Source organism: Engystomops pustulosus, chromosome 4, assembly GCF_040894005.1.
Source record: "Engystomops pustulosus chromosome 4, aEngPut4.maternal, whole genome shotgun sequence".
Lineage (NCBI taxonomy): Eukaryota > Metazoa > Chordata > Amphibia > Anura > Leptodactylidae > Engystomops > Engystomops pustulosus.
Genome location: NC_092414.1, coordinates 81421176 through 81436959, shown reverse-complemented (window position 1 = coordinate 81436959; position 15784 = coordinate 81421176). Strand labels below are relative to the sequence as shown.

Here is a 15784-nt window from a genome sequence, read left to right as displayed (position 1 = left end):
GCTGACAGCCGCTGCTTCTGGTACCGGCTCCGTTCGTGAGCCGGTGCCAGAAGCAGGACGTTATAGAACGTCCCCGTGCGCTAAGCATCTAGCCCCGGGGACGTACTATAACGTCCTGGTGCGCCTAGGGGTTAAGTATATCATTCCACATGTGTTAATTCATAGTTTTGATGTCTTCAGTGTGAATCTACAATTTTTTATAGTCATGAAAATACAGAAAACTTTTTGAATGTGAACGTGTGTCCAAACCTTCGATCTGTACTGTATATGTATATTTACACACATAAACATATAAATAAAGAAAATTATGTAAAGACTGGAGACTGTTATAAGTGGTGATGAAGTTGAAAGTAGAAGTATTCAGTATTCACTGAGGAAAGTATTCAGCTTCACTGAGGTGTTGCTTGGTAGTGGGTTTACACATTTGTTTTGGGTGAAGTTGATTGTTTTTCTGAATGCATCCTGGATTAGCTGAGTTGGGTAGTGTTTAGTCTTAAAACGTTTCTTCTAAACTTTGGCTTGCAGTTTGAAGGTTGAATCATTGGAACAGTCTTTCGGAACAGTATACGTTTAAATTGTCCATATGATATATTATTGAGCCAGGGTTTATGGTGGGCACTATTGAAATCAAGGTAACTGTTTACATCTACTGTCTTACAGTGCATACTGGTGGAAAGAGTGGCATCTGCTTGAAGTTGGATTAACAGATGAAGGAATTCTATTGTATTTGAGGAGTGGTTAGAGGTAAAGGATAGGCCCATAGTATTATTATTATTAAAATAACTGATGAAGTGATCTGCTGACTCTATCACCTTTCCAGAGGAAAAAGAGGTCATCAATGTAGCAGCGGAAGAATAGAATATTAGATGAGAAAGGTCTAGAATATAATGTGTTTCAAAGGATCCCATATGGAAATTAGTGTATAAGGGTGCAGATCTTGTGTGCATCGCGTACCCTTTTGTTTGATGTTGTTATTGAAGGAGAAGGTGTTATGAATGTAAGATGATATTTAAGCTATTTGGAAGAAACTGTTTCTGTGATTGGGGCCATTTTATGGATAGTGGATAGATGGTTATTAATGGAGATAAAGCCTAGGTCATGAGGAGTGGTAGAATAGAGGGCAGATACATCTGCTTTTTGTTTAGTTGTTTCTTTTTAATCCTTTTTCTAGTTGATCCGCCTCGGCATCCTCTTGGTCAGCTTTTCTTTTTAGGGATGTTGTGATTGCCTTGTGGCTCATAGAAAAGAATTTTGTTATTATTACTGGGCTTGTGGGTAGTGGAACAAATAGGATGGAGTTCAGCTGAGATATAGAGTCGAGTGATCTGGAGAGATGCATGGGAGGGTCTAAAAAAGACTCTGTTGGAGAGGTGCAGGGAGTAGGTGGGTCAATCAGTGGAGAAGGTGGTAACTGCAGTAATGAGGTGAGTTGTGTGAACAGGTCTTAATGGGTGGTGAGTATAGACATGTTACGGAAGGATCTAAGTTTTTGTCTAAATCAGTGGTTGGAACCTCCATAGCATGTTCAGCTGTACTATATAGTGTTAGCTTTGATTCAAGGTCTGTGGCTTGGAAAGCATTAAGGGGGATAGGACATAGATAGGGGGGTGGACTGTTGCCTGATGGTCTATTGGCAGAGGGCTTATTGTGGTGGCCCAATGGTCTTGGTTTGGTGATCGAAGGTATGGAAACACTCTGGTCAGTGGTGGAGGGCTCATAGGTTTCTTGATAAAGGTACGAGTGTTGTACTAGATTGGTAATCTATGTATTGTTGAAGATCAGAGATATGCAGAGGACATGTTTTTTTGTTGTTATATTTGATATTGTTGGGTCTGTCTGTGTTGTTATGGTTACGATTGCTATGTAATGTTGGTTTTGTTGAATTGTCAGATTTTTTTTTTACTTTCTTGACTAGAAGTTACTCTATTATTATTATTATTGAACTAGCATCATGCTTACTACACAATTCTTCTTAATTATGTACCTCCCATTGGTCACAAATAAAATTTATATTTTTACCTTCAGTTCTATTTTGCATAAGCACCCATCTTACACTTTTTGTTCAAACGCACTTCTGTTGTGGATTTACCTTTTATCTCTTTGGACAGATGAAGATACCAGTCCAGCGTTGAAACGTGCCGCCCTTTTAATTATTGACAAATAATTCTCATCTCCGTCTCTCTCACAGATTTTTAGTCTCATACCAATACAGCGCATCAATCCTTGGCTTTCCCTATTTTTTCAGAGTATTATACTATTAACATCCAGTTCACAAAACACATAATAAAATCATAACATGATTCCAGATTTGTTTGCAGTGCACAACATAAAAAATAGGGCACAGGTCATACAGAGTAAAGTGACTGACCATAAATTAAAACGCCACTACTATATGCACAATTTTTTTATTCCCTGTCTTAATATATCAATCGGGTTCACCAAGCTTTCCAAGTTTTTTTTTAAACAGTTGCACATTTTTTTAGCTGCAAATGTTTGAAAAATTATATATACATAAAATGCCCATAGATTTAAGATAGAAAGCGAAAAAAACAGGTGTAATGTGTAGGTGTCCTTACACTTTGTCCATATGGTGTCACATCGATCATGAAGCAACTTGAAAAGATTTTCTCAGGTGTAAGAAAAAGAGGAGGGGTACTATAGCTAAAACTAGTTGATGGATAGAAATGTTAGGTGTATAGAGAATATATGCCAGAAAATGGGCTCATCAAGTACCTGAATATAGAAATAAGTTCTCTACAATCATGACAATCATGACAAATAAATTTGTATTTAGCCTGCCTCATAGTTGTACTAGGTTTATTATAGACTATGGGTAATTGTTTGTTCATGAACAGCCACAATAGTTGGATAAATCTTTGTAAAAAATTCTGCACAAAAGCATAACAGTCCTGAAAGGGCAATATGAGGACAAAGTAAAGTGAGCACTTTTTTTTACTTATTTTTAGAGTTGCAAAGGCTCAAAAAATCTTATGATTTGGAGCGCTGTAAAAAATGGGTCAAGCATGCTCGGAAAGTTCAAAGGATCACTAAGGACATTATACAACAGAAAATAAAAGATCGATTTCATATTGTTGTTGTGCCAAGGTAAAAGGAAATATATTTTTCAAATTTCATTCTTTACTATTATAAATAAAAAACATAAATGTATTTTTTTAAAGTGATTTATATATTGAAGGAGTCACTTAGGCTGGGTGTCGGTATCTTACTTACAGTGTACAATTTCCTGGGATCTCCAGGGACAGTCCTTTTTATAGTTTTTATTAAAAATCTTTTTCATTTTTATTTTACCTTTTAGAATACAATAACTACAGGACAATGATGGACATAACAGCTGGGTCAGATTCCCTTATTTTTGGGTTACTAGAAAAGTAGAAAAATCAATCAGTTATGCGTATGCGGCAATCTAAGCACTCATGCACACCAAGGAGGGGATTTATCACTGCTTCTATGACAGTTTTCTGGTGTAGAAGCAGTGGAATGATTGCAAATTCTTTTGCGAGTATGCCACCACCATGTCATGTGGACGTGGAAGGGGCGTAGCAGGGCACGGCCGCCAAGGAAAGGAGCGGGCACAAGGTGTTCCCGTGCCATGCCTGCATTCTCTTGCACAACAAGCAAACTTATATGATAAATCTCCCCCCCAAAAAATTCCTAAGGTGATACAACTGTGGTTTATGTGTCTCACTTCCTCATGTCTTTCTATGGTCTCATACACAGTTGAGGATTTCCCTGTGTCTGAATATGCACTGAAAAGAATCTGCAAACTGCTTGCACACATATATATATATATATATATATAAAGTGTCTGCACCAGTTTTATAGGTAAAGGGTGTTTTTTTTTCTAATTTTTCATGTCATTGAACTTCTATATTTTCTTTACTTTTCTCATGTAATTTATTATCTGTATTGTAATTTATTTATTAAAAATGTTTTTCTTAATACAGGTTAGCAGCGGACACATTTTCTGTGTGCGTCTGATCTCTTTACATAAGGATCAGTGATCTAATAGTAACAGGCCATTAGGTATGCACATAAAAGCAAAATAGAAGATGCAGGTCTTGTCTTGCCAGCATGCCTCTCACTTTTGCTTGTGTATCATGGGATTGAGATCTATTACTTCAGTCCCCTGTCACAGAACAGGACTGGGGAGATCATTTATATTGTGTGTTTGGAAGGGGTATAAGGGTTTTTCCTGTAAAAGAAAATAATATTTTCAATAGGTTGTACCACTAGAATAAAATAAAGTATATATATTTTTAAAAATGTTTGTTCTTTTAAATGCACATGTGTTGCCGGCACACAGGCTGATAGAACATACAAAGACAAAGCAAGATATGTCAAAAGATAATATTCTCACAGTATCTCACAGTACAAAAATTGCATTATAAACATAATAAAATAGCATTCAATAGCATATTTCTTCCCTCCTAATTAATCAACTAACCAATCTTGTGCTTGACTTCCAGTTTCTCAATATAAAATAGTTTTTTAATCTAGGTCACGACCATGGAGACAGTCAGTATACTCTGCTCCTACCATTGGTGCAATAAGCATCTCTTAGCCACCAGGTACAATGGCCCACATTTATCAAAAACAGTGCAAACTGCACTATGTGCAGTTTGCCTTTAGAGGGTGCAAGGTGTGATAGATTCATAAATTGTGGTGCTCGCTTTTCATGAATCCGGTAACCCCTGCACCTCTTCGACAGAATGCATTTTCTCCATGCTTTAGAATTGTAGCGCAGACACAATTGTGCCTCATGTCGGACAGAATTGTGGCGCACAATACAACTGTGCATCGGAATGCCCCTTTTGATTTACATTTTTTCTGTCTTTTCGGACACAGTGCAGCTACAACACAAAGTGGTTGCAAAAACTTCTTAAATACATGTGCAAGTAGGTTTTTTCTAGTTTAAAGTCAGACAGAAAAATGCTGCAAATGTTTATACAACATGTGGCCAATGGGGCTTATTTACTAAGGGTCCAAATGCCGCACTTTCAGTGGGTTTCCCGAATATTTCTCTTTTGCCCTGAATTGCCCTGGTTTTTTGGCGCAAGCGATCGGATTGTGGGGCAGTGGCGCTGGCTTGCATGCGACAGAAAACGAGGAGTGTGGCTGTCGGACAACCCGACAGATTCGGACAAACTGCGGAATTTAAAAAAGGAAATGCGTCGCAAGATCAAGCACTCACATACACCAGGAAGAAGCAGGTGAACTCCGACAGGCCTCGGTGCAGAAGCAACACATGCAGGAACTCGGACACACGATCTAGTGAATCGCGTCGGACCCGAATCCTCATCGGACAACGCACCGTGGGATCACAACAGGACCGGGTAAGTAAATCTGCCACAATATATACAACAACCGAGGCAAACATAGTTGGGGGCCCTCAATCTAAGAGGTCAGTTCTCGGTCACAGTGAAACAGAAAAAGAATGGGATCCCTGGTAATGGTTCTATTCCGCATCCTTTCTCTCATTGCCTAAATTTCCCACCAGAACTGTTGCAGAGTCATTCCCATATTTTCATAGGCCATGATATAGGCCAGTCTGTGGTTCTTGGCATTTCAGACAGGCCACTAGATGATCAACTAAGTAGGGGTGTGGTGGGAGAATAAAAGCATAAATGACTCGGTGTTCCTTCAAACCTCATTAACTACAGCTTTATGGAGTACCTTTTTGGAGAAACTGGAAATTTGGAAAGTAGTTGTTCCCTGCCATGCCATCTATGATCCTGTAGGTGAAGTAGGTCTGTAAATGGCATTATGCCCTTTTCTCTCCACTCCAAAAAAGTCTTCGCTGTCTACCCTGCTGGAAGCCTGGATGGTTCAATTAGGGGAGATGATCGGATAGGGTATTCTTCACTAAAGATGAAGTTTGGAGTTTCTGGGGTATGTGATTTAGTGTGACATGTAAGATGCTGCACAGGTCCCATGGAGAGAGTTCCTATTCCATAGTTAGGTCAGTCACTGATGGAGCTTTTGATCTTTTTCTGAAACAAACTGATATAATGATTGTTGGGTCCAGCCTATTTTAAATTTCAGCATCTTCATCGGTTTGTTCCCAGGATTCCGCACAGCGACGGCCGGGGAGAGTCCTCCATTGCGGGGTCCTTGGAAGAGCACTTTGTTCTTGGATTGGTTCACACAAAAAATGGAAAACATGATGAACTTGTGATAGAACCATGTTCCTGCAGTAAATTGATTTATGGGGTAACCCATAAACAGTATAGTGTCATCTGCAAAAAGCCCTGGGTGCAATTCTCTGACCCCAATAAGAACATAATTCTCACCAGGGTTTCAGACACAGTTTAAACAACAGGTGTGAGAGAGGGCACCCCTGATGAGTGACTCTTTGCAGAGGAAAGATAACCAGTAGTTCCTATCCTAGCTTTCAGCTTGGAATACAGTGTTGTTAGGTAGACACGGGAGGTACCTTTGACCTAGTTGCCCCCAACAAACGTTGTCGAAAGTTTTTTCTGCATTGTTAGGGACCAGGGCAGTGGTGGGGCTTCCTGACAGTAGTTGCTGTTCCAGTGTCACCTAAGGTAGTGTCAGCAGGAGTTTCTGAGTACAGGGATTCATAATACTTGCCCAGTATTCATCTTGTGCTGCCACTATCCTCCCTAGGGCACCTAAACCTGAGGATATGGGAAGTGGCTTGTCTTCCTTTCCCTAGACTGGCCAACAGGCGACCTGACTTTTTCTCTTACTTGTGTAAGCCTGGCTCCAACTGGAATCTGGTAAAGTTCTCCCCCTCCTCTGCCATGTTTTAAAGCCCTCCTGTGCTCGTATCCGTACATCTTTACAGCTCTGGGATGGATCATCCATAAAAGTTGTATAGGCTTACCTAACCCTCTCACTTGCCTGCTTTAACTGCACATTTGTAGTTCTTTCCAGAACCCCATGTGATCAATTATGCAGCATCATAGTAGTAGGGCTGTTTTTTTAGCTTCCCAAAATACCATAGGGTTGACTGTGTTTCTTATTGATGTCCATATACTCTAGCCACCAACCACTGAGTAGTTTTAACAAATCTCATGAAGGATGGAAATCACCAAATGTAGTTATACATCCAATCCATTAGATCAGGAAGAACCAAAGAATGGTCATATATCACCATACCCCGCTGAGCCAGAGATTTAGCAATCCAAATAAGTAGCCCTGCTCCCACCCACAATTTGCACAAGCATGGGAAATCCTCTTTCAATAAATTTGTCTCCTGGAGAAGAGCTAGATTTACACCCAGAGACGATCATTCTACGTGGCTAGGTTCATGTGAAATATAAAGATCTCATCCCTGTGAGACGCTCTCCCATTATCAATACACAGAAAAGAGGGTTTAATCCCCCCGTAGTTCATCCTAAAGGTTGTGGTCCATTAGCATAGCTTTGATCCACTCTCCTTCCCTGTGGCAGTGGGCTTAAACAATAACAATTCCCCAGGACAATCCCAAGGGGCCAACACAAACAACCACCAAAGAAACAAAACACAACTATAAGACTGCCTAGAAGAAACCTTCCTCATATCTCCCTAAAATTCATCCCCCGCCCCCTCTCCAAGTGTAGCCAGTCAAGTAACTGGAGACCGACTTTAAGTTCAATAGTAATGGGGGAGAAATACAAATGACAAACTAGCTGTATTCATTAGGACTCCCTATTTTCTGATAAGGCAAGTGGAACTCTATCCTCAACATGTATATTTAACAGCAGACAGACATATAAAGTAGCTCGAAAGCCTTAAAAAACACAATTCAAATCCACCCTCTCTTCAGGAATTTGTGTTTATAACTTCAGTACACGTTGAACAATAAATGCAATGATGAGCAAATACAGCACATCTCGAAGGATATGCTAGTAGTAGTAAAATATACAAAAATTACATATGAGAATCAACTAGCTCTATGGTCAAAAAGTCCTGTGGAATACGACCTGAATTCAATATTCATGACTATTTCTGCCCCAGCGACAGCCATGGCAATCTCGTCTAGGTCGCAGATACCATCTTGGTAACAGGGAGGTAGAATACCTGCCGCCACTCATCTGATATTGGCTTGATATCTCTCTCTTTCTCCTCAAAAGCATTGTATTCTCAATGTCTCCATCGCATTGAGGAAGACATTCCTCAGACACATTTTTGATGTAAGGTGCTCTTGCATCTGTATTCATAGGAGTGCCACATAAGCAAATTAAAATCACACATTCTGTGTCACTAGTGACAAGCAAATCAGGAAAAAAAGTTTGCACCTTTTGGTAACCTCTGCAGAGAAGTCCACAAACAGGAGCTCCTTATGCTTTCGTATATATAATGGTGAACGCAGGTTTTTGTACAACCTCAAGAGCTTCTATTTATCAACATAATTGAGGTATTTTTTGAGCTCTTTCCACATTTTCAGTCCCATTGCTAAATCCCTAGGTAAGTTCACTTCACGAGGGCCTACTAGCCTCAAATTGCTCGTTCCCTACCTATTTTCCTGGTCCTATAGCTTATCTAGTGTTCAAGGTGTTAACAGAGTTCAGAGAGGTCATCAGTAGAGTCCCCAACTACACTTACCTGTTGCTATACCAGCATCAATCTAATGGCTCTTCACAGTATCCTTGAGTTTGTTTAGCATGACCTGTATTGCCTCAAAACCTCAAGGTGTGTACCACGTCAGCCACCAGACACTTAGTCACCTCGCACGCTATCAGCTGTTAAACTGCAGTCCCGAGTAGTCTATCATTCTCTTTGGCTCCAGCAGAGGAGTAGATGTCTGTGTAGGGGTATGCTGGTCAGACACTGGTGATGGAGGTTCGGAAGGCGCCATCTTGAGATGAGACACAGTTGCAGCCATGCAAGAACGGAAGGAAGGATGGATTTTCTGCATGCTGGGGAGTAAGTGTTGCGACATCAACTAGAGCATTGGGTAGTCTGGGCTCTGTTGCACCGAAAGTGCACTGAGGATGCCTTCACCACATTGGTATCAGCTCCAGAACCGGAAGCCAAAAAAATATCGGAAACAGAAAAAGAATTTCCTGATTCTGTGTTTTTGACTTTGGTCAGTTACTGAACACTATCCCTGTACCATGTTGCCATGTCAATGCAGAGTGGTCGAGGGATCAACAAGGTAAGCATTGTTTTCTGAGTAGGGTAAGCTGAATATATTTTTCCATAGATTTATTTTAATTTCTCCTTATGATGAACAACAATAAATGGGTAATTAGCAAATCCATTAGAATGTCTACTAGGTAGCAAGTGCAAAGGTAATCTTGGGCTCCTATCTGCATTTACTTACAAGGGTACTGACCAAAGTACCACCTAGAATACAGCTCAGAATTTGTGCCTTGTGAACAAATATACCTAGCTTTTTAAGCAAATCATGCTTTCAAATTATACTGTAAGAAATAATTTAAACTTATGTTGAAAATAATATTTCACAGGATGGGGAATTATGTATTTTTATTCAGCTGAATCGGTCATTATACAGTATATAGTTCCTACAACATAGCTCAACGGACCAATAATTACACTGTTTTTAACTTTTACTCTTATTAATAAAGGTTTGTGTCTAACATAAATTGTAAGTAGATCATTCCTTACCTCAGTTACAAACAGATCTGAATTTCATTCTTACTAAGTTATGGATTCCAGTCAAAAAGCAGTAGAAAGGGAACACTCCACCCCTTTACTATCACATTATATGAAATAAGGCGGAGTTGCAACCTCTTTAAAAGGAACTTGTTTTCCAGTGACAGAATCGCAGTGATGTCCTTCTATATTCTGTGAGATTCAACACAGAAAAAGATCTTTGAACATGGTATATATTTGACTTGTATAGGAGTTACAGGAGTAGAGAATAGTGTTTGTCCAGTATCAAAATGTTATTGTTATTGGCCCTAAGTGGTGTAAAAAAAGGAATGTACTAATACCTAGCTTTGTCCTTTGCTCCAGAACAGTTCTTCCTGTCAAAACAGCCTCTGTAGGTACACAGAAGCTCGGCTCTGGTGCCAACAGACTGTAGCTGCTTCACCCTATTTTATATTGGGATATATTTTGTCTTAACATGTAAGATTTTGGAGTAAATAGTTATAGTTGGATTTCAAATGATTAACTTGCTAGTGATGATTGTGGGAATAATAAAAATGTACAGTTTATATTATTTATATGTTTATAAAAAATGTTTTTTTTAAATTTAAAAATAGTTTCTGTAAATGTTTTTAATTTTGTTTTCACCCTTTATTAAACCATATAAAAAGACTTACCGTAATTCCAATACAATTGTATACTTATAAATAACCAATACTTTGTATCCTTATATGGAAATATACTGTGCACTGGTTTCCCCTATAAAGCTTTGTAAAATACCACCCAATGGACCTTTCTATATAGTCTTATACTGTCTCCAGACAGTGGTACCCCCACACCTTGCTGTGATCATGCTCGGCTGGCTAATTGCTTCCAGCAAGTGTAGTGTTACTACGAGCATCTATATTTCTTCTTATTTCGCTTGCAAAAATCCAAAGCCTAAAGGAGAACTGGGAACATTCACAATAACGTAAAATGAAATGAAACAACAATCAAGTAAATATCATTAAATTATAATTTAAGCTTTTCCTGTTTTATACCATCAGAACATTAACCATCAGTGATCTATGTGTGGAGCAAGGTATCAACTTGCAACTTACCCAAGGTTCAGGATTCTGTCATTTGCAACATAAACAGATGTTAACAGCTGATTGCCGAATCGTGCTACAGATGAAAAAAACACAGGAATTCCTTGAGGATTTTTCTGGAAGACAAACTAAATGTAGGATGCTTTGAATGTTGTGATGATTGTATAGGAGGGAAAGTCAAGGCATCAGCAATTATTGTGCCTGCCTTTTATGGCATATTTCTACTGCTTGGTTTATTATATTTTATACAGAAACAAATGTAATTATATTTAGATATGGATTTTAATGGGCCTTTAGAGGAGTGAGATCACTGGATACACTGTTACCTTAACTGGTAAAGGCCCTCCGGAGGCAGTGAGACTAGTATTCAAGGAACACCATGAGTGTTCCTTTAAATTCTGCTTTGGTTTTATTTAAAGGAAAAATGGCCACTACTGGTAAAGGCCAGTAGATAAAAGCTGTTGGGAACTGTTGTCTTAAAGGGGTACTACCACTTTCTGTATTTATGACATTGCCACCGCATCTGTCACAAATACATGATAGGTGCGGCTCCCTTTTTTTAGAACCCATAACTATCTGGGGAATGGGTGTCCACTGATCCCCTTCCTTCAACACAGCCAAATGTAGTGGTTGTGAATGTGCAAACTCTCGAATCAACTGTGCTGGGGAAAGGGTGCAGATACCTGAGGTGGGAGCTGCACCTACCATGAAGTTCATATCCTGTGCATTTGTCATAAATAATAAGATGTGAATGCACCTTTAAGGTTTTTAATCAATGGTTTTCAGTCAATGGTAAACACTGAAGGGTAGCCTTAGACTTGGCCTCACAGACTACAGTTAGGTTTTACATATACTTGTGGGTCTATGTTGTTTCAATTACCTGCAAACTTTGGGAGACTTCTTAAAGGACATCTAGCACCATGATGAACGACTGAACGCAAATGAGCCTGAAGGGTTCCAGGCTCCATTGGTGTTAATGGAGCCAAGAGCCGCTAAGGCTCATTTGCATACCGTCTTTCATCCTGCTAGTAGATGTCTTTTAAATTGCCAGAGCATAAAATATAATGCAATTCTTTAAGTTATATCAGATAAGCGAAATAAACAAGTGATCTTTGGGGACTTTTTTTATTTCTGTTTTCAATTTGCAGAAAAGATCTAAACAACAAAGTATCATAGTAGATAAGGTTGGAAAACGACATTGATCCATTAAGTCCAACCAATTAATCTTGCATTATACAGTATTGATTCAGAGGAAGGCAAAAAAACACTGCAAGGCTGATGCCAATTGTACCAAAGTAGGGAAAAATTCCTCCCCGCACCCTAGTATGGCAGTCAGAAGTCAACAGAAACTACTGAAAAAAAGTTTTATCCCCATAAGATGTGATATATTTACTGTCCACATTCAGGCTTCATCCTTTTTTCCTTATAACATTAAATTATACTCTGTTTTATTTAGCTAGTATAAGGAAATTGATGCATTTACCGATCCTGGAATCCACTGATGTTAATCCAGAAAATTATCCAGACTATGAGGTAAATATAATGTTTGACAGTGATACATTCTGTTCCCTTGTTTCACACCATAAAAAGTTATACATAACTTTGTAACATTTACAAACTTTACTTCTTTATTACAGCTATTTCTTGAAGCCAGATCACACAACAAGGTATTGAAGGCAAATTCACTGTGAGTACTCAACATGCACAATACAATTCACTACAACTTTAGGTATATTTTCCAAATAAGAAAAAACTGATATTAATTTAGGCTACTTGGGCAGGCTTTGTGTGTGCACCCATCAGAGAGAGCTCATTACAAGTCTGCACCTTTTTATGCTTATGCTGCAGGTACCGCCATGTGGTGCTTAAAGGGGTTATCCGGGTTTAAAAAATGTTTTATGGCCGGGCTGGGGAGGGCTATTTAAACACAATAAACATGTACTTACCTCCTCCGGTGCTGCCGATGTCCCGCGCCGCGGCCGGTCTTCTCTGTGCGCCGGTTTCATTACAAGTGCACACAGGGAGCTTCCGGCCGGCCGGAAGATCCCATGCGCACCATCTCCCAGCGCTTTCAACGCTGAGAGATAGGGACGGATGGGAGGAGCCGTCCACATCGCGGACCGGAAGCTCCCTGTGCGTGGCTTCCGTGCCCCTGTAAACAAACAGGGGCAGGGATCAAAGGTACCGCGGCGCCGGAGGAGGTAAGTACATGTTTATTATGTTTAACTAGCCCTCCCCAGCCTGGCCATAAGAAATTTTTTAAACCCGGATAACCCCTTTAAGTCAGAGTTTGAGTAGGGATTGAGAAGTCCACCTACTTTTTTCCGATCCAGGTCTAGGCACATTTCCATGTTTAACACAAACCAGTGCTGGAAAGTCTGCACTTTCTACTATATAAAACTAATTCCGTGAAATCTTGGACACATGTGAAAAAAATTTAGCGGTAGCATTTGATTATCCCTGTCACGGTCTCACAATGCATAAAAATGTTTTATCTTTTTACAGGTTTTTATATCAAGTCTTTCCGGGAAACACCACTCAGTGGCTGAGAATGCTTCACCAAGCAATCAATGAGAATGACTATTCTGGAACTGAGAACCTGCTCAGTCTTTTTAAGGAAAATTGTTTTCATTTTGTTGATTCAAATGAAAAGTCCTCAGGCAATGTAGCCTTGCACTTGGCCTGTCAAAATGGATACTTCGTAAGTTTGAATGCAATAATAAGGTTTTTACCCTGTTTCGATTACTCGTTCCTACACTACAGGCTTTGGTGTACACATCCATTTGGGCTGAGTCAGGGACTTCAGCAGTCAACAGTGCAATAAAAGTGACATTCAGCAATGACATCTCTATTCTTGCGTGAAGCCACTGACTGCAGAAATCACATGACACAGTCACATGGCATATGGAAAAGAAATGTGCAGTTTGCTGTTAATGTGGTTTTCCATCCCCACATTCCAACACATTAATGGTCTATCCATAGCATAGGCCACAAGATTGTGGGGGTGTAGGCTCAACCTTTAAGTGAATGAGAGCCTCAAGTCTGGCTGGTTACTACACAAGAGACAAAGCTTCTAGCACCATCCTCTGTGCAACAGTGCTGAAGGCAGGACTCCTATCCGCTGCTATGAAAGTTTACATAAACCAATAGAATAGGAGAATGTAAGATATTTTGTAATATATTAGTGTCAAATGCTTCTTTCTCTATCTAATTGATTCTTCTGCCACACTCATCTTTCTCAAACTTACATTCCCTCACTTTGAATCTACCTGGGTCAAGCAAAGATGTTTATCAGGAGGAGAAGGGGTAGGTGAGTTTGGAGAGGATAAAGTAAATAGCATAAAAGAGGATGCTGGAGCTAAATAGTAAGTTTCTATCCCACCAAAAATGATTTATTCGCATCAGTGCTGGATAGTATTTCAATTTAATGCCTTCTATGATCCTGCTAATTTTTCTGAAGAGCAAATTCTTTCCTACTTTCTGTGTAAAGTTTATTAAACAAATTATAACATGGCTTGGAAGCAGGTCATATAATGGACAGAAAATAGTGTCACTTCTCAAGGACACACATTGTTGTAATCATATATCTAACCAATTGAAAGGTGAAGAATGTTAGTGAGCCCCATGTGAGATCCCCAGCTCCAGGTGGCTCTTAAAGGAAACCTACCATTTCAAATGGTAGGTTTAAGCTGTAAACACCGAGCACCAGCTCAGGGTGAGCTGGTGCCGGTGCTTAGTTTCGTTAGTGTTAAAACCGCGGTATCGCGGTTTTAACACTTTTTAAACTTTATAGCATAAACTGCTTCGGCGCTGCGTGCGCACGATCGTGTGCGCGCCTACATAGGAAATGCCGCAGCGCCGAAGCGGCTTCTGCTATAAAGTTTAAAAAGTGTTAAAACCGCGATACCGCGGTTTTAACACTAACGAAACTAAGCACCGGCACCAGCTCACCCTGAGCTGGTGCTCGGTGTTTACAGCTTAAACCTACCATTTGAAATGGTAGGTTTCCTTTAAGTGGGGTTGTTATATATTATCTAAAACAAGAAACCAGAAGCATCTATTAATATAGGGACGTGATGGCAAACCTCTCAGGGACCGACCACCCAAACTACAACCCGAACCCACTTATTGATTGCAAAGTGCCAACATGACAATTGAGATTATTGAGACAAAAAGGCAGTTGGCACTTCCAAAATATAGTAACTTAATGATAAAAAAAAATAGTAAACTAAAATCCTGAGGGATTGGAGACATAAGGAGGTTTTCCTGGGCCCAACTTTGGATTCGCCATTAAATAACGTACAAAGGCTGCACATGGTCCTGGAATGCCCAGGTTATCCAAATGAACCAATGTAGAATTTTGGTAGACTGAAAATGGATCACCTTTATAAACCTCATTTCCTCCTGAAATTTTTCCTTTATTGATGCCTTTTGGTCTATTTTGGTATTAGAGGGGAAATTGGCAGAGAAGGCAGAGGCATGCTGCCTGAGCTCTATGACCCGTACTTCGGCCGTGGCCCTGTGGTTGGAGACCACCAGTTTAAAGGACTAACAAGACTATAAATGTTAGAATTCCAAATTCTTTTTTAACATGGTGTTTTCCCATTTTAAAGGATATTGCATTGTTGTTACTCGAGAATGGAGCATCTGTCAATAAACGTGATGGAAACAATCAAAAACCCATACACTATGCCATGAGAGGACAATACAGAGATGTTTGCCAGGTTTGATATGTTTCATCATCAAAATTAAAGTCATTTATACATATGTAAAAGTTTTTTCAAAATTGCAATTAACTTAACTTTAAATTTATGGGTCCAGAAATCCACTTTAAAATGCATTTGGAATATAGGGGCAGCACATTAAGCAGGTATTGGGGTCTATAGTACCAAGCATTGTTGTGAAAGGGATGTTGAGAGGCAATTGGCAAAAGACAATAGGACATGTTCCTAATTATAAGTTCCCTGTGTTCACATTTTTCATACCTCTTCCTTCTCTTCCCAATCCTTCATATATAGTTGATGGTTTAATCTAAAATTATTTTTCTTCATACAGATAGTAATGATAAAGTAAGTTAACACAAGCAAATTTTGGCTGGTATTTTTTCCAATGAC

The 15784-nt window shown here is 39.5% G+C and overlaps 1 protein-coding gene across 1 annotated transcript in view; it reads left to right on the top strand.

The window, feature by feature from the left end:
* LOC140128460 (uncharacterized) overlaps positions 1-15784 on the top strand; it is a 137597-nt gene that overhangs the window by 88399 nt on the left and 33414 nt on the right. The window contains exons 11-17 of the mRNA XM_072150167.1: positions 2967-3105; positions 10629-10804; positions 12127-12203; positions 12308-12357; positions 13176-13371; positions 15284-15394; positions 15726-15739. Of these exons, the coding sequence (XP_072006268.1) occupies positions 2967-3105; positions 10629-10804; positions 12127-12203; positions 12308-12357; positions 13176-13371; positions 15284-15394; positions 15726-15739 (763 nt within the window). The remainder of the gene's footprint in view (positions 1-2966; positions 3106-10628; positions 10805-12126; positions 12204-12307; positions 12358-13175; positions 13372-15283; positions 15395-15725; positions 15740-15784) is intronic.